Source organism: Cervus canadensis, chromosome 31 (assembly GCF_019320065.1).
Source record: "Cervus canadensis isolate Bull #8, Minnesota chromosome 31, ASM1932006v1, whole genome shotgun sequence".
Lineage (NCBI taxonomy): Eukaryota > Metazoa > Chordata > Mammalia > Artiodactyla > Cervidae > Cervus > Cervus canadensis.
In genome coordinates this window covers 33,415,155-33,438,813 of record NC_057416.1, presented here as the reverse complement: position 1 = coordinate 33,438,813, position 23,659 = coordinate 33,415,155, and the positions used below count along the sequence as shown (strand labels likewise).

Genomic DNA, 23,659 nt, shown 5'->3' with positions numbered 1-23,659 from the left:
GATTGGAAGATAATAAGAAATAGGGAGAAGAGGTAGAACAGGGGATGCTCTGGCCATCGCAGTAACACTGGAAATGAAGCTCGGAAAGGTGCGTGGAGGTTAGAATTAACATCACTCAGTCACCAACTGTGTGTGAGGCGTCTCTTATTTACAGATTCCTGGCTTGCACACTAGACAGTGGAGTCATCCCCTCAGCTGTGGAGGGACTGCATATAGAGACACCGGTTTGGGAAAAATGAATGCTCTTTGGACAATGAGGCATTTTATTCAGTAGATCCCTCAGCACTGATTTACCCAGACCTGGATTGATAACTCAGTGTATGAGATGCACAATGGATTTGTGAGCTTTTCTTGCTTGGGAGGCATTTTATCAACCCCTGCAGGGTCAACAGCCGCCTCAAATCTTATCAAAAGGGGAGTTGAGTGAGCTCCCTTCCCTTGCATCTCAGTATCGATTCTTACCTTTGTCTACTTAACAGAAGTCAGTAAGCAGAACAACAGCCATGAATTTCTCAGCACATGGGTGAGGAACTTACCAGCCCGCCCCTGTCTGTCTTCCTTTGTCCCTTTGGAGGGCTGCATCTTTGCTCACTCCAGGCAGGTTCATGGGGGTAGGGGTGGGGTGGAACCTGCAGACACTGATCTGACAGTCATCTCTGTCAGAGCACCCTCATCTCTGACAGTCAGTGATGGACAGATAGAAATGTATGCTTCTGGACCCAGCAAGACACAAATCACCTGCACAAATCACCAGAATCTCTAGTAAAAACAATGTGCTTTCGTTCCAAACTTCATTTCTATTCTTTAGGTTTCACGACATTCATTCCAGCAACAAAGATTCCCAAGCAAAACTGTATGTATAAACCACACTGTCTTGGGGCAAAGGAGAAGAGAAAGAGAGATGGTTGTGATTCTCTGGGGAATATGAAGATGGTTTCAAAACAGCATTTTTAAAGCACTTACCTGTCCCAGGAGGTGCCTGAGTACTTTTGTTACAGAGTCCGAGCTCCATCTGCTCACCACACGGTGGGCCAATAAATCAGGAGACGAGGTATCAGGATAGGAAATAAAGACTTTATTCGGAAAGCCAGCAGACCAAGAAGATGATGGAACAGTCATCTACAGAACTACATCTGGCTCCTACAGAAACATCTTGTTAGGATCTGGATGCTAACTTCTTTTATGGAACTAAGAAGGAGGGAGATGAAGAGGTAAAGTTGAAAGGTCAGAAGATGTTGCAGAAATATCCTGGATTTGACCAGATTCTGGGATGGCATGTATTAATTTCTTCTTTCCTGCAGCCATTCACGAGTGGATCTGATCAGTATGTTTCCTGTGACCTAAACAAAGGCATTTGAGGTTAATGCTTAGTCATGGGAAGCAGGGTTCCCAGAGATGGGCCATTATGAACTCTAAGTTATAGACAATATTCCTTTAGTGACTAACCTGTAGCAAATGTGATAGAATACAAAGATCCAAGTGAAATAAACAGATCCAATATGGAGTCAGATTTATTCTTCCCTATTGCCCTTTGTATCATTTTTCCTTCATCTTCCCTGTCCTCCTTCCTCTCAATTTCCTTTAAAAAAAAAATTACTAGAGTATAGTTGACTTTACAATGCTGTGTTAGTTTCTGCTGTACGGCAAAGTGAATCAGCTGTACATGCACATGTATTCCCTCCTTTTTGGGTTTCCTTAGGAAACCCTAAGGGTTTCCCCTTAGGAAACCACAGACCATTGAGTAGAGTCCCCTGTGCTATACAGTCAGTTCTCATTAGCTATCTATTTTATACATCAGTTACGTCAGTCGCTCAGTCGTGTCTGACTCTGCGACCCCATGGACTGCAGCACGCCAGACTTCCCTGTCCATCCCCATCTCCTGGAGCATGTTCAAACTCATCTCCATTGAGTCGGTGATGCCATTCAACCATCTCATCCTCTGTCGACGCCTTCTCCTCCTGCTTCAATTTTTCGCAGTATCAGGATCTTTTCCGGTGAGTCAGTTCTTTGCATCAGGGGCCAAAGTGTTGGAGCTTCATCCTCAGCATCAGTCCTTCCAATGAATATTCAGTACTGATTTCCTTTAGGATTGACTGGTTTGATCTCCTTGCAGTCCAAGGGACTCTCAAGAGTCTTCTCCAACACCACAGTTCAAAAGCATCAATTCTTCAGTGCTCAGCTTTCTTTATGCAACAACTCTTACATCCGTACGTGACTACTGGAAAAACCATAGCTTTGACTATACGGACCTTTGTTGGTAAAGTAATATCTCTGCTTTTACTATGCTGTCTAGGTTGGTCATAGCTTTTCTTCCAAGGAGCAAGCATCTTTTAATTTCATGGCTGCGTCACTGTCTGCAGTGATTTTATACATAGTAGTGTCTTTATGTCAATCCCAGTCTCCCAGTTCATCCCACCCCTCCTTCCTCCCTTGGTGTCCATACATTTGTTCTCAGTATCTGTGTCCCTATTTCTGCTTTGCAAATAGGTTCCTCTGTACCATTTTTCTAGATTACACATATGTGTGTTAATATGCATTTCTGTTTTTCTGACTTATTTCACTCATTATGGCAGTTTCTATGTCCATCCATGTCTCTGCAAATGGCACAGTTTTCTTTCTTTTTATGGCTGAGTGATAGTCCCACTATATATGTGTGTGTATATATATATGTGTATATATACCACAGTTTCTTTATCCATCCCTGTTGTTGGACTTTGAGGTTACTTCTGTGTCCTGGCTATTGTAAACGGTGCTGCAATGAATATCATGGTGCATATAGCTTTTGAAACTATGATTTTCTCTGGCTATATGCCCAGGAGTGGGATTGCTGGATTATAGCTCCATACCGCTTTCCATAGTGGCTGTATCATTTCCCCAAAGAAGACATACAGATGGCCAAGAGGCACATGAAAAGATGTGCATCATCACTAATTACTAGACGAATGAAAATCCTCTACTAATTACTAGAGGAATGCAAATCAAAACTAAAATGAGGTAGCACCTCACATCGGTCAGAATGGCCATCACCCCAAAATCTACAAATAGTAAATGCTGGAGAGGGCGTGGAGAAAAGGAACCCTCTTGCCCTGTTGGTGGGAATGTAAATTCATACAGTCCCTCTCCTCCTCCTGTCTTCATCTTTAAATTCACTAAATCCTCAAGGTCGCGGTCACTCCTAGGTCCAGAGCACAAGGATGGTTTTCCATCTTTCTCACCGTGGAAGTCTGTGAGGCCCTGCACCCACCTCACTGTGTTGCCTCCAGCTCTCTTGTTCCCCCCCCCCTTGCTTCTCACCCCCTTCCCTCAGCTCCAGACCCGCTCACCTCCTCTTTACTCCCCGGACACCTCCACAGAGCTCGGTCTGAGGCCTGTTGCCCTTGCCCATCCCTGCTGCTCTTCTCGACAAGCAGTTTCCCCGCACATGGGAATGGCCAATCCCCTGGCCACTCTTAACATTCCCGACTCCAACTCCTCCGATTCCTGCTTTGCTTTCTTCTTCTTCATGGTCTCTATTGCCTCGTTATACCATATAATTCACTTATTTTCATCCACCGCCAACCTCTCCTTACCAAAACAAAAGGCAAAGATTTATGCCTCTTTGATTTCCTGCTGTGTCCTCAAGCACATTGCAACAATGCCTGGCTCTAAAAGGGTGACTATTAAAATCTCCATCCATATTCATACTCATCAGCTACTAAATATTAATTATTAATAGTAATTAATGGATATTCACAGGAAGGGGCTGATCAATGACCTTGTCAGTGCTCGGCGGTTTCCTTTCTCTCTGAATAGCCAGCTCCATACTTTGCTATATCCAGGGAGTGGTTTCTGCACGGGGGGTCCTACTGACTAGACTGCATGGTGGGCAGGGATATGATGGAGAGAAGCCAGTAAAGGAGAGAAGGGTGATCAGCAGCCAGCCCGCAGTGGTCTGCATGCTTCCAGGAGTTCAGCGTAGGCGCCTCGGGAGACTGCTGCAAACCTTCCCGACACCCAGGCTGGATGGCCGCACCCAGACCCTGGGAAAACCAGTGCCACGTGTGAGCCAGTCAAGGGTTCCACTTTGACTGCGGGCACAGATGTCTAACTGGAGTTTGCTGTTTATTCACATAAGCTGCTTTGCCATTCGGAAAGAGGAATTAATCAAAATACTTCAGATGATGCACCTTGAGAAAGGTCACCCCTTTATCATGATTGCATTTCCATATTTGTTCCCTGTTAGTCTGCTCTGTATGTGTGTGTGTGATGCTTTTAAAAACACTGTGGTCTGCTCAGACCCACCCCTGGTGGTGGGATGTGTTGGAATCTGTTCCAAGGACGTGGTGGAAGTATCATGGAGCTGTTTTTAGGTGCAGCTTGATGGACCACACATGGCCTACATTTCTGTTGCATCTGTTCAAGCGGAGTGCTTCCCAGCCCTTGCAGCTCACGGGGAGCCTTGGAGAGCCACGCTGGGCTCCTCTCCCCGCTTCGTTACCTGCCAGTCACCAAGGAGTAAAGGTCACGGGCTGGAAGCATGTAATTATGCTGCCCCAGGAACTGGTGCTCGCCCCTGGAGACCCCTAGAATGTGATTCATTTCTTCACTCTTTCTTCTCAAGTATTAACAAACTCAACAGAAAAGGCTTTTCTTCCCCACCAGAACTTGCCAGCCCTGGATGAGAGCGGTCAGCATGAATTTTAATCAGAGAGTCTGTTTTCCAGCCCTGAATTTGCCATAATCAATTTCTTTTTGTCTATTAATTGAAAGCGAATATGTGTAGGTTTGAGAACGGGTGGATCTGGCCGCCTGGGAGCCGCTGGCTCACATTCAGGGCTGAGAAGGCGTGCGCCTCGCCACAGAGGCCGAGCTTATGTAAGAGGTCCGTTAGAAGACGGTGTGTCTCTTGTTAAAGCGATTCACCCCGTGGCTCTGTAAATGGGTCAGCCAGTGCTGTAAATTAATTTACACAAAAGGGAGTCACATTTTCTCCTTATTTATTTTTATTCTTTTAGTAATGAATCAATGCAGGGGGCGAGATGCATAGGATCCCCTTACCCGAATCTTTCTTTTTACTGTGTCTTGTGGTTTCCAGATACTCTGCCCTGCTTACCTTTTCCGGGAGTGTGAATGTCATGATGCAAAGACCATGCCCACCTGGGGGACTCTGCCTGGGTCTTGTGACTCCTTTCTGTGATCAGAAGTGCTCTGGAGTGATGGCGTTTGGATGGGGACACATAGATCTTTTTTGTTTGGCTGAGATTTAGTGAGGCCATGTCAGTGTTTCTGAGGATTACTGGAACCAGAGCAAATCATTCCTTGCTTGTTCTTTTCTAACTTGATATTCTATAGCATTTTTTCTCCCACTTACTGACTGTATTAGTTTTCCTGTTCCATTGCTAAGTTGTGAGCGACCCCATGGACTGTAGCCCACCAGCTCCTCTGTCCGTGGGATTCTCCAGGCCAGAATACTGGCATGGGTGCCTTTCCCTTCTTCAGGGGATCTTCCCAAACTAGGGATCGAACCCAGGTGTCCTGCATTTCAGGTGGATTTTTTTTTTACCATCTGAGCCACCAGGGAAGACCCCGATTAATAACAGTTTCCTAGGACTGCTGTAACAAAGTACCATAGATGAGTGGCTTCAACAGCAGCTATTGATTGCCTCCAAGTTCGGGTGGCCAGAAGTCCTAGATCAAGGTGTTGGCAGGACCCTATGAAGGAAAAGATCTGTTCCAGACCTCTCCCCTAGCTTCCACTTGTTCCTTGGATTATGGCAGCATAATTTCAGTTTCCACATGGCATTATCCCCATATCTGTGTCCACATTTCCCCCTTTTCTAAGGATACTGGTCATGTTGGAATTGAGGCCCTTCCTACTGAAGGATTACCTTGTCTTAACTTATTGCACCTGCAATGACTACTTGCAAATAAGGCCACATTCTAAGCTACTGGAGGTGAGAACTTCAACACACAAATTGTAAGGGGAGCAGGTGGTGGGCACAATTCCATTCATAACACTGGCCATTAGTTATCTGTTTTTGCTTAATGAATCACCCCTAACCTTGGTGCCTTATGAGAATCCAGGCATGGCTTACCTGGATTTTCTGGCCCTGGTTTTCTCCTGAGACTTCCATCAAGACTTCACTAGTGATGCATCAACTTCCACGTGGTTGTGGGCAGTATCTAAGTGCTTGTGAATTATTGGGATAGAGATTTCTATTCCTCACTAAACACTGACCAGAGGCATTTCTGGGCATGAGCTCCTCATAACCATGTGAATAAGAAAGCAAGAGGATGAGAGACCTTGTGAGAGGAAACGGAAACCACAGCCTTTTTATAGCCTAGCCTTGCAGTAATACAGTACACGTCTTATGTGCTGGGCTTCCCCGGTGGCTCAGCGGTAAAGAACCTGCCTGCAATGCAGGATGACGCAGGAGATGCAGGTTCGATCCCTGGGTCAGAAAGATCCCCTGGAGGAGGGCATAGCAGCCCACTCCAGTATTCTTGTCTGGAGAATCCCATGGACAGAGGAGCCTGGTGGACTACAGTCCATAGGGTTGCAAAGACCTGGACACAGCCCATGTGACTGAGCACTCATGCATGCCCATCCTATTTGCTAGAAACAGGTCACCAGGTTGAGCCCACACTCGAGGTAGGGGCATCATACATGGCGTTGGTACCAGAAAGTGGGGACCTTTGGAAGCTGCTCTCCATGGTCTGTTCTCTGACTCATCCTCCTTTTTCATGCAATCTAACTTCCCAGGTAGTTCAAGTGACAAAGTTCGATCCCTGGTTAGGGAAGATCCCCTGGAGAAGGGCCTTGCAAACCACTCCAGTACTCTCTCCTTGAGCATTCCGTGGACAGAGGAGACTGGTGGGCTACAGTCCATGGACTCGCAAAGAGTTGGATATGACTGAGCAGCTAACACACACACATACAATGCAAGCTTGCCCCTGAATAGTTTCCTTGGCCTGCTTCTTACAGGTAGAATTTCCGCGTTCTGATGGCCCCTTCTTATTTGGTACTGTGTCTACTTCTTTTAGTCCAAAATGACAGTATTTCTGCTAATATCATTTTCTAAAAAATACTGGAATTTCTATAAGTCTTATAGGGGTTCAGGAACTGAGGAGCCTCTTGATTAAAGTGAAAGAAGAGAGTGAAAAAGCTGGCTTAAAACTTAACATTCAAAAAACGAAGATCATGGCATCCAGTCCCATCACTTCATGGCACATAGATGGGGAAACAAAGGAAACAGTGGCTGACTTTATTTTTCTGGATTCCAAAATCACTGCGGATGGTGACTGCAGCCATGAAATTAAAAGACGCTTACTCCTTGGAAGAAAAGTTATGACCAACCTAGAGAGCATATTAAAAAGCAGAGACATTACTTTACTGACAAAGGTCCATATAGTCAAAGCTATGGTTTTTCCAGTAGTCATGTATGGATATGAGAGTTGGACCATAAAGCTGAACGTTGAAGAACTGATGCTTTTGAACTGTGGTGTTGGAGAGGACTCTTGAGAGTACCTTGGATTACAAGGAGATCAAACCAGTCGACCCTAAAGGAAATCAACTTTGAATTGGAAGGACTGATGCTGAAGCTAAAGCTCCAATACTTTGGCCACCTGATGCAAAGAACTGACTCATTGGAAAAGACCCTGATGCTGGGAAAGACTGAAGGCGGGAGAAGGGGATGACAGAGAATGAGATGGTTGGATGGCATCACTGACTCGATGGACGTGAGTTTGAGCGAGCTCTGGGAGTTGGTGATGGACAGGGAAGTCTGGCGTGCTGCAGTCCATGGGGTTGCAAAGAGTCAGACACGACTGAGCGACTGAACTGAACTATAGGGGCTAATTGTACTAGAATAAAGTCACAGCGACAAATCTCTCTGAGAAAAGTCTTTCTGTAGCTTTGGGTCCTATTGAAGAAATCATGGGGACAATCTGTAAGACACACCTTCAGTCTCTTTTAAGGCTGCTGGGCTGGACCCAGTAACAGCTCATTCTTTGATCTTTTTGGAGTCTTAACCCAGTGATAGTTATGCAGTCTTCTTCAGCTCTGTCTCTGGACCACATTTTTCTGACAGTGCTTAGAAATCATTTCTTAATCTTAGCATCTTTTTCTGTTCAGAGACACTGAGAGTTTTCAGTCGTCTAGTCTGGCTTGCTTTTCATTTAACAAGTCTTCCTTCCATTTCTCACTCTGAGGGTTTCCCATAAGCAGCGAGATGAAGCCAGGTGGCACCTTCGGCCCAGCTCGAGAATCTCCTCTGCTCAGTCACCAAGTTCATTAGTGCTGGTCAAGACCACCTTTTGAGGGAGAAACTATATTTTAGCACCCCTCCCATGCAAAATTGTGAAATCCGCTCCCCCCCAACACCCTCATGCCATCTCCCTGCTCTTCCCTTCCCCCTCCCTCCGGCTTTCTTTGCCCTATGCAGCCCTTGGCTGCTCAGGCCCAGGTTCTCAGCATCCCCAGTCTAACAGACATCTTGTTTCCAATAACTCAAGTCTGCTAGATTCAAGTCCTTGGACACCTGGAAGTCCTTCGTGATAGAGATTCATCATATAAACAAACGACTGATGATGGTATAGTTGGCTAATATGTTATTCCCACAACACTGTATCAGTTAAAATGTATAAAATAGTCTTTAAGAAGCAGTCAAGTTACATTATTCTAAAGCTATAATTCTAATGATTTACATTTAAATAGCTTTTCCCACTCACTTTATCATTTAAAAGGGTTTTCATTAACCTACTTATTCCTCACAAATGCCCTATGCAGCAGATGATTTTTCCCCAGCTTTTAGGTTTGGGAACTGGGGCTCAGAGAGGTCAAGTCATTTTTTATCAGCTGCATGATTTGAAAAAAAAAAATAGAGTGTAGTTGATTTGCAATGTTGTGTTAGTTTCAGGTGTATAGCAAAGTGAATCAGTTAATACATGTATCAACTCTTTTTTTATGTTCTGTTCCCATATAGGCCCTTACAGAGTGTCGAGTACAGTTCCCCGTGATATACAGTATCTCCTTATTAGTTACACATTTTGCGTATTATTGTTGTTGTTCAGTCTCTAAGTTCTATCCAACTCTTTGCAAACCCGTGAACTGCAGCATGCCATGTTCTGTCCTCCACTATCTCCTGATATTTGCTCAAATTCATGTCCATTGAGTCAGTGATGCTATCTAGCCATCTCATCCTCTGTCATCCCCTTCTTTTGCCTTCAATCTTTTCCAGTATCAGAGTCTTTTCCAATAAGTCAGCTCCTTTCATCAAGTGGCCAAAGTATTTGAGCTTCAGCTTCAGCATCAGTCCTTCCAAGGAATATTCAGGGTTGATTTCCTTTAGGATTGACCGGTTTGATTTCCTTGTAGTCCAAGGGGTTCTCAAGAGTCTTCTCCAGCACCACAATTCAGAAGCATCAGTTTTTCAGTGCTCAGCCTTCTTTATGGCCAACTCTCACATCTGTTCATGACTACTGGAAAAAGCATAGCTTTGACTATATGCACCTTTGTTTGCAAAGTTATGACTTTGCTTTTTAATATACTGCCTAGGTTTCTCATAGCTTTCCTTTCAAGAAACAAGTGTGTTCTAATATCATGGCTGCAGTCATCATCTGCAGTGATTTGGGGGTCCCAGAAAATAACATATGTCACTGCTTACACTTTTCCCACTTCTATTTGCCATGAAGTAATGAGACTGGATGCCATAATCTTAGTTTTTCTTTTTTTTTAAGGTTGAGTTTCAAGCTATCTTTTTGACTCTCTTCTTTCACCCTCATCAAGAGGCTCTTTAGTTCTTCTTTACTTTCTGCCATTAGAGTAGTATATCTGCATATCTGAGTTTGTTGATATTTCTCCCAACAGTGTTGATTCCAGCTTGGGATTCATCCAGCCCAGCATATTGCATGATGTACTCTGCACAGAAGTTTAAAAAACGGGTTAGCAATGTACAGCCTTATCTTCCTCTTTTCCCAATTATTCCCAGTTATTCCATGTTCAGTTCTAACTATTGCTTCTTGACCAATGTACCTCAGTTTCTTAGAAGACAGGTAAGGTGGTCTGATACTCTCAGCTCTTTAAGAATTTTCCTCCGTTTGTTGTGATCCACACATTAAAGGCTTTTGAGTAGTCAATGAAGCAGAAGTAGATGTTTTTCTGAAACTCTGTTGCTTTCTCCATGATCCAACAAATGTTGACAATCTGATCTCTGATTTCTCTGCCTCTTCCAAAGCCAGCTGGTACATCTGGAAGGTCTCAGTTCACGTGCTACTGAAGCCTAGCTAAAAGGACTTTGAGCAGAACCTTGCTAGCATGTGAAATGAATGCAACCTGTGCAGGAGTTTGAGCGTTCTTTGACACTGCCCCTTTTTGAGATAGGAATGGAAGCTGACCTTTTCCAGGCCTGTGGCCATGGCTGAGTTTCCCAGATTTGTTGACATCTAGTCCTGTGTCTATGTGAAAAGTGCCAATCTTTCACTTTATCCCTCCTTCCCCTTTACCACCTGCTAACAACAGGTTTGTTTTCTACATTTGTAACTCTATTTCTATTTTGTAGATAAGTTCATTTCTGTCTTTTTTTTTTTAGATTCCACATATAAGTGATATCATATGCTATTTGTCTTTCTGTTAGACCTACTTCACTGAGGATGACAATTTCTAGGTCCATCTGTGTTGTCGCAAATGCCATTATTTTGTTCTCTCTCTGAATAATATTCTGTTGTATACATGTACCACATCTTCACTATCCCACTCACCTGTTGATGGATATTTAGGTTAATTCCTGGCTATTGTAAATAGTGTTTCTATGAACATTACAGTGCATGCATCTGCTCTAACACATGTCGAGAAGTGGGATTGCTAGAGCATATGATAGCTCTATTTTTAGCTTTTTTATGAAACCTCCATACTATTCTCCCTAGTGGCTATACCCGTTTACATTCCCATCAGCAGTGGGGGAGGGTTCCCTTCTCTCCACATCCTTCCAGCGTTTATTGTTTATAGAGTGTTTGATGATAGCCATTCTGACCAGTGTGAGATCACACTTCATTGTGGTTTGATTTGCATTTCTCTAATAATTATCGATGTTGAGCATCTGTTTGATGTGCCTTTTAGTCATCTGTATATCTTCTTTGGAGAGATGTCTATGTAGATCTTCTTTCTAGAGTCGTTTAGAGAGAGGGATGAGGGTAATATTTTTACCAGGATGGCCTCTGATTGTGGCTGACCTGTCTCCGCGTCATGGAGTTTCCTTCTCACCGACACTGCGGGCGCCCCTGCCCTCTGCACTGTGTGTTTTGCTTTGTTTTGGTCCAGACCTGGGTGACCTGGAGGGGCGCTACCAGAGTCCCCCAGAGGCTCTCCACGAGCACGCGCTGGCCTCCTTGGTCCTCTTCTTCAGCCTGTCTGCACATTTCTAAGCTAGATTTTGGCTCCATTGGAAATGTCCTGACAGTTTCAGTAGTGAATTTGGGCATCTGCTGAAAGATTTGGCTGTCTCTGTAGCTGACGCCGATCAGCAAATAAACTCTTCAGTGTGAAGGGAAAATAAATTGAAAAGGAAAGGAAAAAGTATAGAAGCCTCTCTATCTGTGGATTGGCCATTTTGGAGTTTGTGATCATTAAGATGGGGCTGACAGAAAACTGCTGAACTTGGAACTGGGCGACTTAAAGGGCTGCGGCTATCTGCACTGCGGTGACCTTGGCCCAGCCACAGGATTCCAGCATGACGGAGGTGAAAGGGCCTAGAGAACATGTCTGTCCATCTCTTGACTGAGTTGTTGAGAAAGCTGAGGCTTGGGGAAAGGAAGCTGTCATTTGCAGTGTAGATATTGAGTGCTAGATCTAGGCCCAGATCTTAATTTAATGTCTTTTCAGAGGTCACTAGTTCCATCATGCCATGGTTTGGTGTTTTGATAAGATTATAAGAATTGTCAAGTAACTTCTTATAAAAATTGCATTATGATGCTATTCCAGGAGGCAGGCTTGGGTCCCAGAGTCCTCTGTGACCCCATGTTGCCTCCATTAGCATCCTTCTCTCCTTATCAATCTGCCATCTCTCCTCCTCCAAGCTGGCTACGTACCATCCCACCATCCTTCCCATTTACCCACTCAGCAATGTGCTTCACAAGGCCTTGCTTCTTAATTTTTTTGTTTTTGTTTTTTGGGAGTTTGTTCACTTATTATATTGGGGTATAGTTTCTTTACAGTGTTGCGTTAGCTTCTGCTGAACAACAAAGTCAATCAGCTGTATGTGCACATATAGCCCCTCCCTCTTGGACCCGCTGAGGAAATGAACTTTAAATTTTACTCAATTTTGATTATTTTACCTTTGAATACCACGTTTATACTGGGTACCATGGTGGGCAGTGTAGTCTAGATCGTTAAGCTTTTTGCTGTTGTTGCAGGAGAGGATGTTGAGAACCCATGAAATATTAGCATTCCTCCTACCCCAGTATCTTCGTGTCATACTCCATGGTTTCCCATGACCTTTCACTGCTCTAGAAACACACAGAACCAGAGCCACCCTTGGTGTATACTGTAGAAAGCATATTTCTCTTCAACACCCTGTCTCTGTTCCTGTCTGTTACGTAAGATACAGTTATTGACTTAGCTTAAGGCAGGGGCTTATGTAACGGAGTAAGTAATACTAATACCAACAGTGAGATCTTAGTGATCATAAGAGAAGACATTTACTTACTGCTCCGTGTGCACGAGGTACATAATACTTCCACATGTTAACTCATTTAATCTTTTCTATTAAAAGAATTTTTTAAATTGGTACATTTTTTTCATTTTTAGGCTACACCACACAGCAGGTGGGAATCTTAGTTCCCCAGCCAGGGATCGAACCTATGTCCCCTGCATTGGAAGCATGGAGTCTTAACCGCTGAACCACCAGGGAATTCCCATCTCATTTAATCTTGAAGCAGCCCCACGAGCTCTATGCTATTATGAATATCATGTCATTCCCATCTTACGGATCAGGAAACAGAGGTAAAGGCCATGGGTGTCATGAGCGTCAGGTCTGGGGTGTGAGGTCCAGCGTGTGATGGCAGAGCCGTGTCTCTCATAACCACAGAGCTGCCTCGACCTAATGCACCACCGCAGAGAAGCTCCCAGCCCGCCCCCCGTCCCTGCCTGGGGCCCAGCCCACAGGGAGACGGGCCTGGACTCTGCCCACTAAACCAGAAGCAGAGCCGGATCTGTTTGCTGCTGCAGCCCTTCAGTATGCTCTGGCACTGGTTGCCCGGAGTCTGCAAAGCCTTCAGGAGGTGAGGCTGTAATCTTCCATCAGACCACCCTCCCTGCAGACCCCAGCTGCAAGCTTGGGGATCCCCAGGCTACCTGCGCTTCTGACCAGGTGTCTACAACTTCCAGGGCCCCTACTGCTCCCTCAGGTCAGACAGTTCACTAGAAGGAACTGCAGATCTCAAGATGACTCTAGACGTATGATTCCAAAGCAGGGGTCCCCAGCCTCCAAGATCTAATGCCTGATCATCTGAAGTGGAGTTGATGTAATAACAGTAGAGATAAAGTGCACAATAAATGTAATGCCCTTGAATTATCCTGAAACCATCCCCCTCCCCCCTGGCCCATGGGAAAATTGTCTTCCATCAAACCGGCCCCTAGTGCCAAAAAGCATGGGGACCTTTGTCAAGGATAGAAATCAGGACCAGACAAGATGCACCGGGTGAGGTCTGTGTGCTCCCAGGTGCGGAGCTCTTGCGCCCTCTGGTTGGAATGGGGGAGATTGGGGGCCCCACTCACTGTCCTGGTACTCTGATGTGTTCACCAGCAAGGAAGCTTAACTAAGCTATAGTGTCCAGAGTTTTTATCGGGGCTTCGCTTTTTTTCAGTGTGATGGACTGAATCATCTGCCACATCACTGACCTCAGTCTCCAGCCACCCTCCCTCCCCCTGAGGTCAGAGTAATAGCATTTGGCTGAAAGCCACAACTCTGTGATCTCCTGTCTAGTCTATCTGGCATGGCCAGCCCCGACCCTGGAATTATCCTGGGACTCACCAGGCATCACCTTGTTCGCATACGCTGTCGAAAGTGAAAGTCACTCAGTCGTGTCTGACTCTTTGCGACCACATGGACTATACAGTCCATGGAATTCTCCAGGCCAGAATACTGGAGTGGGTAGCCGTTCCCTTCTCCAACACTATCAGAGCCCGTCATGAATGACAAAGATACTCCTATCAGTTGGGAAATTCTAAGGGCTCAGGACCTCCACTCAAGAATCTGGGACAAAAAATCTGCTAAATTTTTTATTATATAGCAGCTACATCAGAAGTGTCTCTTTCAGCTGACTAAGATCAAGGATAAGGACCTTTAAATTTCTAAATTTTAGTGGTTACTGGACACATTTATACATGTTACTTCATTTTTCTTATCTATTAGTGACTTTTTTGGCAGATGCATGTATGGAGACTAAACAAAATTGAAAATGTGGCCCATGAATATCCAAGTAGTAGCGATTGGTGTTGGAGTTTAAAAACCAAGTTTCCTAACTTTAAATCAGAGGTCCCTTGCATCTGTAAGAAGAGGAGTAGAAGAAGATAAGAATAGAGATGAGATGCTTTGAATTCTTAATTGTGTTTCTTATCTAAAAATGCAGGATGGAAGCGGACTTGGCCAAGATAGGTCAGGAAATGAGGAATGTGAGAATCTGAGAGTGAGGCTCCATCCCTAGGAGACAACTGATTCTCTCTCCAGTTTTTCTTCCCGGGTTTATTTGGAGAAGCTGATGCATCAATAAGGCCTATGTCAGGCCTTATGCCAAACACTGAAAATATAGAAACAGAGTCCTGGGCTTCTTTTCAGGGTGGGCAGAACGTGTATGAGAGTTGGCCATAGGATGTAGTTAGAAAAACAGAAGTGGAGGGACTTCCCTGGTGGTCCAGTGGCTAAGAATCTGCCCTGCTAATACAAAGGACAATGGTTCGATCCCTGGTTGGGGAACGAAGATCCCACGTGCGGCAGAGCAAAAGCCCACGCACTGCAACTACTGAAGCCTGGGTGCCACAATTAGAGAATCCGTGCGGAGCCACGAAAGATGCCCTTTGATGCAATGAAGATCCCGCGTGCTGCAACTAAGACCCAACGCAGCCAAATAAATAAATCAGCTGGTTAACTACTTTATTCCATCTGCTACCTTAATTTAAAAAAATAAAAAGAGGAACACGCTTAGGATGAGCAGCTAATCAGGATGGGACTGGGGTAAGAGGGAGTCAGCAAAGATCTCCCGAGGGAGCCAAAGTAGGAGCTGGGGCTTAGAAACAGAGATTTGCAAAGCCTACAGTGTATCAGGAAATGGTACTGGAATCTCCTGCTTCAAACTGGGAGGCGGATGGGTCCTGGTGATGCCCTGAACCTAAAGCTTTGCAGGATTCTTGCTCTGTTAGCATCTGCCTCAGCTATAGCTGGACCCCCAGCATCTGAGGAATGAGGGTGTGAGGTTAGCATACCTCAGGAATGCTGAGGGTATATGGGGGTGCTTCAGGGTCCATGGAGCTTCTTATCTGTGCTATGAGGACTTTGGACTTCCCTCGGGTCTCTTCTGCCTCTAACATCTTGTGATCTTGATGAAAAATGTTTTGCAAAGCAAATGAATAAAGTAAACAAGATTATAAGGAGAATATTTGCCTTCTTAAGGGAATAAATTGTTCTCAAACACATCAGGAGCCTTCATTTGCATATAAACAATGCAAATTCTGTATAAGCAGAGGAGGCTTGTTTTCTTAGGTGTTTTGGTAAGTTAATTACAGATCGGTCTTTTCAATTTTGTTACTCTAAGTATATTAGGAGGTGGAAGAGCTGCATTCATTTTAAATACTGTTTACTTCAGAATAGTCGCAGTTCCTCGAATGTTCAGACTATCTGCATTTTCTCTGAATTAGCCTGAATCTTTGTAAGTTATTTCTGTCTTCAATGGATTATAAAATATATGAGATTTGCTTTTCTAAGAAGGTTTGGAGAAGTTCCCCTTGCATAGCCCAGCTGAACCCTATCTACTCTCAGTCATCGTGGGTTGGCTCAGGACACCCAACAAAGTTCATGCAACCTGTTAGGATACAAAGCCCTATCTGTTCTTTTAACTTCCAGTGTCTTGTGGTCTTTTTGTATCTTTCTCCCTTTATAACTTTGAGTGCCCCTGTGTCAATCAGACTAAATAGACTTCCACTAATAATAACACTTTGCAAATATTTTATGTGTTTAGACAAGTTTTGAGGATCATGGAGATAGCATCATGCACAGAACAATGCTGTCTTCCTGGTCCTACTCTCTCTGCCTCATCTCCTTCCCCTTTCCCCCTTATCTTCTTTCTCTCCTCCCCTTTTCCCCCCACCCCTCTTATTTCCTCCATTCACCCCTGCCAAAAGCAAAGCAGACTGCACGCCTTGCCTTAGGTGTAGCAGTTTACCAATCACTTTCTGTAGCTTGGACATTTTCTTGGGGTTCTATTCTCTGCTCCTGAGAGGCAGCTCAGAAGTTTCCAAATCCATTTATTTTGTTACATCTTGTCAGGGTTATTTCCTGAAAGGATATCATGAGCAAATATGCTTCTACTAAGTGGGATGAGAGCAGGTGACGTGGATGAGCTCCCTGGAGGAAGAAAGATGCTGTAGCAGCACGTGGGAGCCTGGCAGGTTCGGAAACCTCAAGCAGGTCTCTGGTCAGGGTTTAGCGTGATCATGAAGGCGACCAAGAAAGAGATGGAGACGCAGGAGAAGGCGGTGGTCACATCACAGAGGACTCTTGGGACCATGTTTTCTTCCGGTAGGTGATGGGAGCCTAGGGTTAATACGATTACAGTGCAAGGAGGCAGCAGGGTGGTTGCAAAACTTACCAGATAGAAGATGGTGCAGCGTCAAGGTCCGGAAATAGAGCAGGGGCAGGGCATGCAGGGCAGATAACCCTTGGGAGAGTGAAATGAAGCCAGTCAGATTTACGGTTGATTGGTCATGGGGTGAGGGAGAGAAAGGAACAGGTCAAGAAAAAATCTCGAATTTCTGCTCTGGATTCAAGTTAGAAAATGTAGGGAAAGAAAGACTAGAGATGATGATGTTCGATTATGGAAATACAATTCAATTTGGTTTATTGTTGTCACTGTCTTAATACCTTGGGCAAAGATGGCAAGCCCTTGGAAGTCCTTTTAGGCACAGGCAGTATGTTGAATAAGTTCAAAGTCAACGACTGTCCGGATACATGTCTGTGGAAGATTTTGGAACATAACTCCTCATCTGTTGGATCCTGGGCATATCATTTCAGATAAGACACGGCTTAGAGCTTCATGGTTCATGTCACTGCAGACTGCTGCCTGGCTGTCGAGAAACTGGGCTTAATCAGAGCTGAGGATGTTCTGTTTGCTTTTTGATTGGTTTATCAAACAGTGTAAATTCAGCCTGGGGGTAATGATTCATTTCATTTTCGCTTACTCACCACTTTAAACGCACTTGGTCTGAGCACTTTCTCTACTTCTCTCTCTCACCTTGATAATATCTACGAAAACTGTGTACATTTCTGATCATTTTCAATGGTGAGAACAGTTTCATTTCAGCATTTGAGACTCCTTTTCAGGTATTAAGTCTTTATCGGACCGCATTACACTTCTGTCTCACAGCTCATTCAGAGCATCCTTACTCTCCGGACCTGTCAGGTCAGATGGGTGAACGGGGTGATTAGTGGAAAGAAAAGCTTTTAACTCACAGGTCCTGCACAGGTGAGTCTTCTCTGGCTGGGACTTTGAAATCCAAGACCTGTTTTTAAGGCCATCCCATCTCTTTTTAGGGCTTCCCTGGTGGTTCAGACAACAAAGACTCCGTCTGCAGTATAGGAGACTTGAGTTTGATCCCTGGGTCAGGAAGATCCCTTGGAGAAGGGAATGGCAGCCCACTCCAGTATTCGCCCAGAGAATCCTATGGACAGAGGAGCCTGGTGGGCAGTCCATGGGGTCGCAAAGAGTTGGGCAAGAGTGACCAAGCATACACGTACACATCCCTTTTGGGGACAGGAACTCCGACAGGATTGGGGATCGTGGAAACCGTACTGTGTACTGATGTGGAAACTTCTCTTGAAAAGCAGAGATACCCATCACAAATTGTTCTAAGCTTTTCTCACTGCATTCTAAAATCCCAAGAAAAGTCCCAGTAACCTTTAATTACAGGGTCTTATTTTTCAGATAATGAAAGAAAAGATCACCTTGTCATCATTTTTCCCATGATATAAGTCAAAAATAAAGTGAGTTCTGTTTGATTGGTATGAATACAACGCAACTGAAATTGTCTCTTCAAACAGAATCACATTGAAGATTGAAAACAAAGACCATCCCTCCCCAGAAATGGAAGCTATGTACTGAATTCTTTTTCCCCCTATGCCTTTCTTCAATTTTCTATTTAAGGAAATTTCTGAAAAATACATGAATTATGCAGCTTATCTCTCAGATGAGAAAGAATTTTCTTCTTGGATTGGATGGCTGCATATTTATTAATAGCAGTAAAATTTTCCATGTTCTTTTGTATCAGATGGGATGCTGACTAAACTATGAAGGAGGCTTTCCAGCAATAATAACAGTAACGGCTGAATAATTATAAAAGCCGTATGGAACCGAAAGGCATTTTAATTTGTCATTACTTCTATGTGTTTAGGAAGGATCTGAATAATTATTCTGCCTATAAAAAAAGAAGAGTATACTATTTTTCCTCATTATGGGATTATGTTCTTAGTATAACACTTTTACTATAAGTTTAAAAAAAAAAAATGAAAAACCAAAACCTCTCTTGTGGTTTCTCCTAAACGATGTAATCATGATTGAAGTCTGCTCAGCTGGGAATATATTTGGTCTTCTTACTATTATGTGGACATACTGCACTTCAAACGCATTTTCATTTGAAAAGTGTTCATCTTTGCAGTTTTTAAAAATGTGATTATACTTGTTTGCCTAGTGAGAACTTCCAACCTCTATGTCACATTAATTCAGGAAGATGACAAGGACTGTAGAATTTCCTTAGGTCGTGACTGGATGGTAGCAGACACTGGATGTGAGGTTCTAAAACAGGCTCTTTCTTTTTATAACAACTATTAAAAAGCATCTGTGGTTACCAGGGTCATTCCAAGGCAAAATTTCAAACCCCGCCCCCCAAAATGCAAGTAGTCTCCATTTTCTTCTGGTCTGCATTACCCCAACAGCATTTAATTCTTATTCGGATCCTAAGAATATTCTATGACAGCACTGTTTTTGGAAAATAAAATTTCAAGATATGCTGTGTGCTTCTAGGTGAGTGAAAGAATTTTCCTTTGCGGTGTGTGTGTTTTCATTTATCAGATTTCCGCTAAGATATGTAGATCTCAGCGTTGAACAGGAAAATCTATGCAATGGTTCTCACCTACTCCAGCACATCATCACCCTCCCTCCTAAAACATAGCCTGAGGGTAAATGGAGATTGTTAAAAGATACAATTTGGCAGGCTGATTGCAGACAGAAGAAACCTTCCTTAGTGTGAGAAAAATCCCTTTCACATCTTGTCAACAAGCTCTTTCACCTTTGATTTTGATCTTTCCCAGGATTCAACTCCCACCCTTGACAGCTGGTGACGATTCCCTAACTGAGCCCAGTTTAGCCACAGTGCTCTCACCTTTAAAATGGAGAGAAATGACATTCACATTAAAGGGGGTTGAGGGGCTTAAATTATAGCGTAAAATTAGTGTGGGACTTCCCTGATGGGCCAGGGGTTAAGACTCTGAGCTTCTACTGTAGGCAGTGTGGGTTCCACCCCTGGCCCCAAAGGTTCCACATGCTGCCCCAACAATGCAGCTAATAATAATAATAATAAATGTGGAAATTTTGTCACGTGGTAGGAATGTAATATATGGAGGCATCTTTTTACCACAAAGAACAAAGACTAAAAACCTGTTTAAAAATTAGTTATCTCTTTGCTTTCAATCAATACTTTTTGAGAGTAACGCCAGAAACAGTGTTTTCCTATTTAACTGAAAATTCTGAATGAACTGAGAAGAGGACTTGTAATTCTTTGAAATCTAAATGCTATAAAATTATTCTTTCCTCGCAAAAGGAGGGCTTTGCAGTGAGTGAAACCTGGATCTTACAGATGGGCATTTGCAATACACCATACACAAGATTCAACTTATTATTTTCATTTTCATAAGAACTTTCAGAATGAATTTGGTGTCTGGATTGCCAATATAGAAATAGAGTTTTTCTTGTGCATACATAGAGGTGACATTGGTAATTGAATTAAGATATACACAGCTTATTGAAAACTTAATTCATCCTATCGATTCATCCTTACTTTAATTTGATGGCTAATGTGGTGTGGGGGGTGGGACGAGCTTGAGAGAGAGGGTGGGTGGGTGGGAAGAAGATTGAAAAATGTAATTATGAAAGAAGGTAAAACTGTGTTTCCTTCTGTCTTACAGCCTGAAGAATAAGTAGTGAGAACTTCAATCAAGAGATGAGAAAAAAAGTCAGGATATTTCTGCCTTGGAGAAATGCTTACCAACCACCAGAGGAAGATTTGTTCACGAACAATGAACATTTCTCATGAGGATTCAGATTAACATAGGACTAATCTTAGTTTTGGGGAATGAATGAGCTTCCTTTCTTTTCTTTTCTTTTCTTTTTTTTTTTTAATTTTGTGGTAAGCTATGATATGTGGATGGATTTTGAAAAAATTCTTTCCTGATAATATATTTAGCACATGTTTTACATCATAATCCTATAGCAAACAGCAGGAGCATCATTCAAACTTAAAGACAGTGGGGAAAAAAAATCTCAGTTTCCAATTTATTCTCAGATTTCTTCACCATGTAATTATTCTGTTAACTCCTTGCTGGTGGAAATGCACACCACACCTATCAAGAAATAGACTTTATTTTTTCATCGTGTTAAACACAATTGGTGGCAACGTGCACAGAACCTGGCAAATCACTATTAGTAGAAGATACATAATGGACACAAATTCTCATTTTGCCTTCAAAAATATGAGCCAGCTTTGTCATCCGATCAAGAATAAGGAGGGTAAATCAAGAAGGAATCCTCCTTTTTTTTTTTTTTTTCCTGATCATTCGAGGAACAGTTTCTCAAGGTTAAGCCAAGTCCTCTTTTGCAAGCTGCCAAAACACTAGCTTAGGAAAAGAATTAGTTTGCCTGCATGATGATCCTCTTAGGCAAAAATGTCTTCATAGCAGTTGACCTCGATGAAACGTTTTCCCAAAGGCATTCACCAAAAGAACGATCAGCCCCAGAATGAGGGGGAAGTAAAAGAATGTTTTCTTATGAAGTTGGCCTGAATTGTGGACTTTCGTGTAGGGCCCGGAGGATTTGGAAAGAAATGAGGGAATTCTGCACAAATGACCGCCTTGGACTTTGAGGTCACCCATTCCTGTCTTTGTCACTCAAGTCCTCTTGCTGAGCTGAGATTCAGCCGCTCTGGAGAGAATGCCACTTGGCCAGTATGGCAGACTGGAAAACCGTTCCTCTCTGATGAGGGATATCTCTGAGGTTGAAATCTCTAGGTTGAAATCTTCTCCATGGCAACTGGATTTGTAGTCCTGCAGGCTCACTGCAAAGCTGGGCATTTACCCTCCAGTCTGAATGCTTCTTAGGACCCTGACTGGGGTTGCCCTTTGTACATCGTGACCACAGAGGGTTGGTCTCCCCATGTCAGGGTTTCCTGGGTGTCTGTGATTTTTCCAGAGACCTAAGGTGGTTACAACTCGGCGAGCAATAAATGAAATGACTTAGGGATGCACAGTGTCTTTACGGAGGTGTTTGCAATTTGGCCCTGTTCTTTCGAGAAGGGTCCACTCAGGAGAGACCAGGCTTGTTAGTTTCTGTGACTTCAGAGAGAGCCAGCCCCGCCAGTCACACCAGCCACGGTCCGTCCCGTGGGAAGGAAGGAGGCTTTGATAGGAAGAATCTATTTTTCTGTCTTGGAAAGCACACAACAGAACTATAAACTTCCCATGATGACTTTTCTTTGAATGTGTAAAATAAAGCTTTCTTTGTCAAGTCTGCTGTAAAATAAGCACTAAGTAAAAAAAAAAAGAAAACAAATCGTTGTTTCTGGTTGTGTTTAGAGTGTTTTTTTTATTATTGTTAATAACAATATAGACACACTGATGAATGTAAATCTCTTTTGCTTTTCAGAGAGGCTGTGCCAAACCCTTTATAGATATCAGATTATTTTAGAATTCCTTATCTAGATACCATGGCTCTTTAGGTAATCTGTCAAGTCCAAGTAAACACCCTACCCAAGATCATGTGGTTTGTTTTCAAATTTTGTTATTTCTGTCCATGCAAATAAAAGGAATGATCATTCCTGTGTACCATGGAGGTGACATATTCTGCGATGGATGTGATATCTATTTGGGGAAGTGTTGAATGGGAGCGTCTCAGCTAGGGAAGCTAGAGGCTTGTTCTTGTCCCTTATTGGGTGGGAATGGTTCTTTTTGTTCAATTAGGTAGTTTCTTACCTTCCAATTTCATGAGGAATGATGGGATTGAGATGTAAGGGAAGAATTTCAGATAGCCATATAAATTCTGGTGGAGAGGATGAGCCCCTTCAGACCTACTGCTCTGGAAGAACCGTCTGATTACAGGGGAGATTCCAGGAGAGAGAAGAGTCCAAAAATTTCCCTTAAAATCTCCATTCAGGGAACCAGAGGAGAACCCTATCTCTTTGAAAGAGTGAGAGTATCCAAATCGTCAGTATTCAAAGTACTGGCGCTCATCCAGAACACTTGTATCAACTAGACCAACCAACTGCTGCCCATTTGAAGTTGACCCCCGTGAGGGAAAAACGATTTGGCATTAACACACAAGCCTCAGTGTTCAGTTGCATCTGACTCTTTGTGACTCCATGGACTGCAGTCCTCCAGGCTTTTCTGTCCATAGGGATTCTCCAGGCAAGAATACTGAAGTGGGGTTGCCATGCCCTCCTCCAGGGGATCTTCCCGACCCAGCAATCAAACCCATGTCTCCTGCACTGGCAGGCAGATTCTTTACCACTGAGCCGTGGGGAAAGTCCCAACACACAAGGCTAATGGTGTGCTTTATATTAGAGGAATATTTTTATATTTAAAAGGATACTCACTAAGTAGCTAAAATAGTCTATGGTGTCTCAGAGAGAGGAAATCTACAGCACTGGGCATGCAATGCACTTACTTTGCAAAGAGTTTTTCTTCTTTAGGTACAGAGGAAAACTTCAAGCAGGCTTCTGGGCCATTGGCCACAAATGCCATGGGAATGAGACTGAAGTTAATGAGCTTTCATTATACATAGTCTCCCCAGCCCGGCACACTCATAAATATGATCATAAAGCAATCTGCTAAATAGAGAGGACTTCAGTGATCCCTCTGGCTGATAAAAGTAGTAATAAAACCTATCTGTAGTTGCTTGACTACAAAAACCAATAGAATTTGTTTTCCCTTTACCTTTTAGATGACATATAAACATACATGGGATCTGTAGGAGCCTTTATACCTTTCTGGGGCTTCCCTCATATCTCAGTTGGTAAAGAATCAGCCTGCAATGCAGGAGACTCCAGTTTGATTCCTGGCTTCAGGAAGATCCGTTGGAGAAGGGATAGGCTACCCACTCCAGTATTCTTGGGCTTCCCTGGGGGCTCAGCTGGTCAAGAATCCACCTGCAA

General features: G+C 43.5%; 1 protein-coding gene across 3 annotated transcripts in view; it reads left to right on the top strand.

Annotated features, from left to right (window-relative positions):
• The window catches only part of ZMAT4 (zinc finger matrin-type 4), a 369,144-nt gene extending 346,851 nt beyond the window's left edge, over positions 1 to 22,293 (top strand). For all 3 annotated transcript variants that reach the window (XM_043454315.1, XM_043454317.1, XM_043454316.1), the window contains one exon: positions 20,424 to 22,293. In XM_043454315.1, coding sequence (XP_043310250.1) covers positions 20,424 to 20,439 — 16 coding nt within the window. In that variant the 3' untranslated portion in view covers positions 20,440 to 22,293. The remainder of the gene's footprint in view (positions 1 to 20,423) is intronic.
• The last annotated feature ends 1,366 nt before the right edge of the window (positions 22,294 to 23,659 follow it).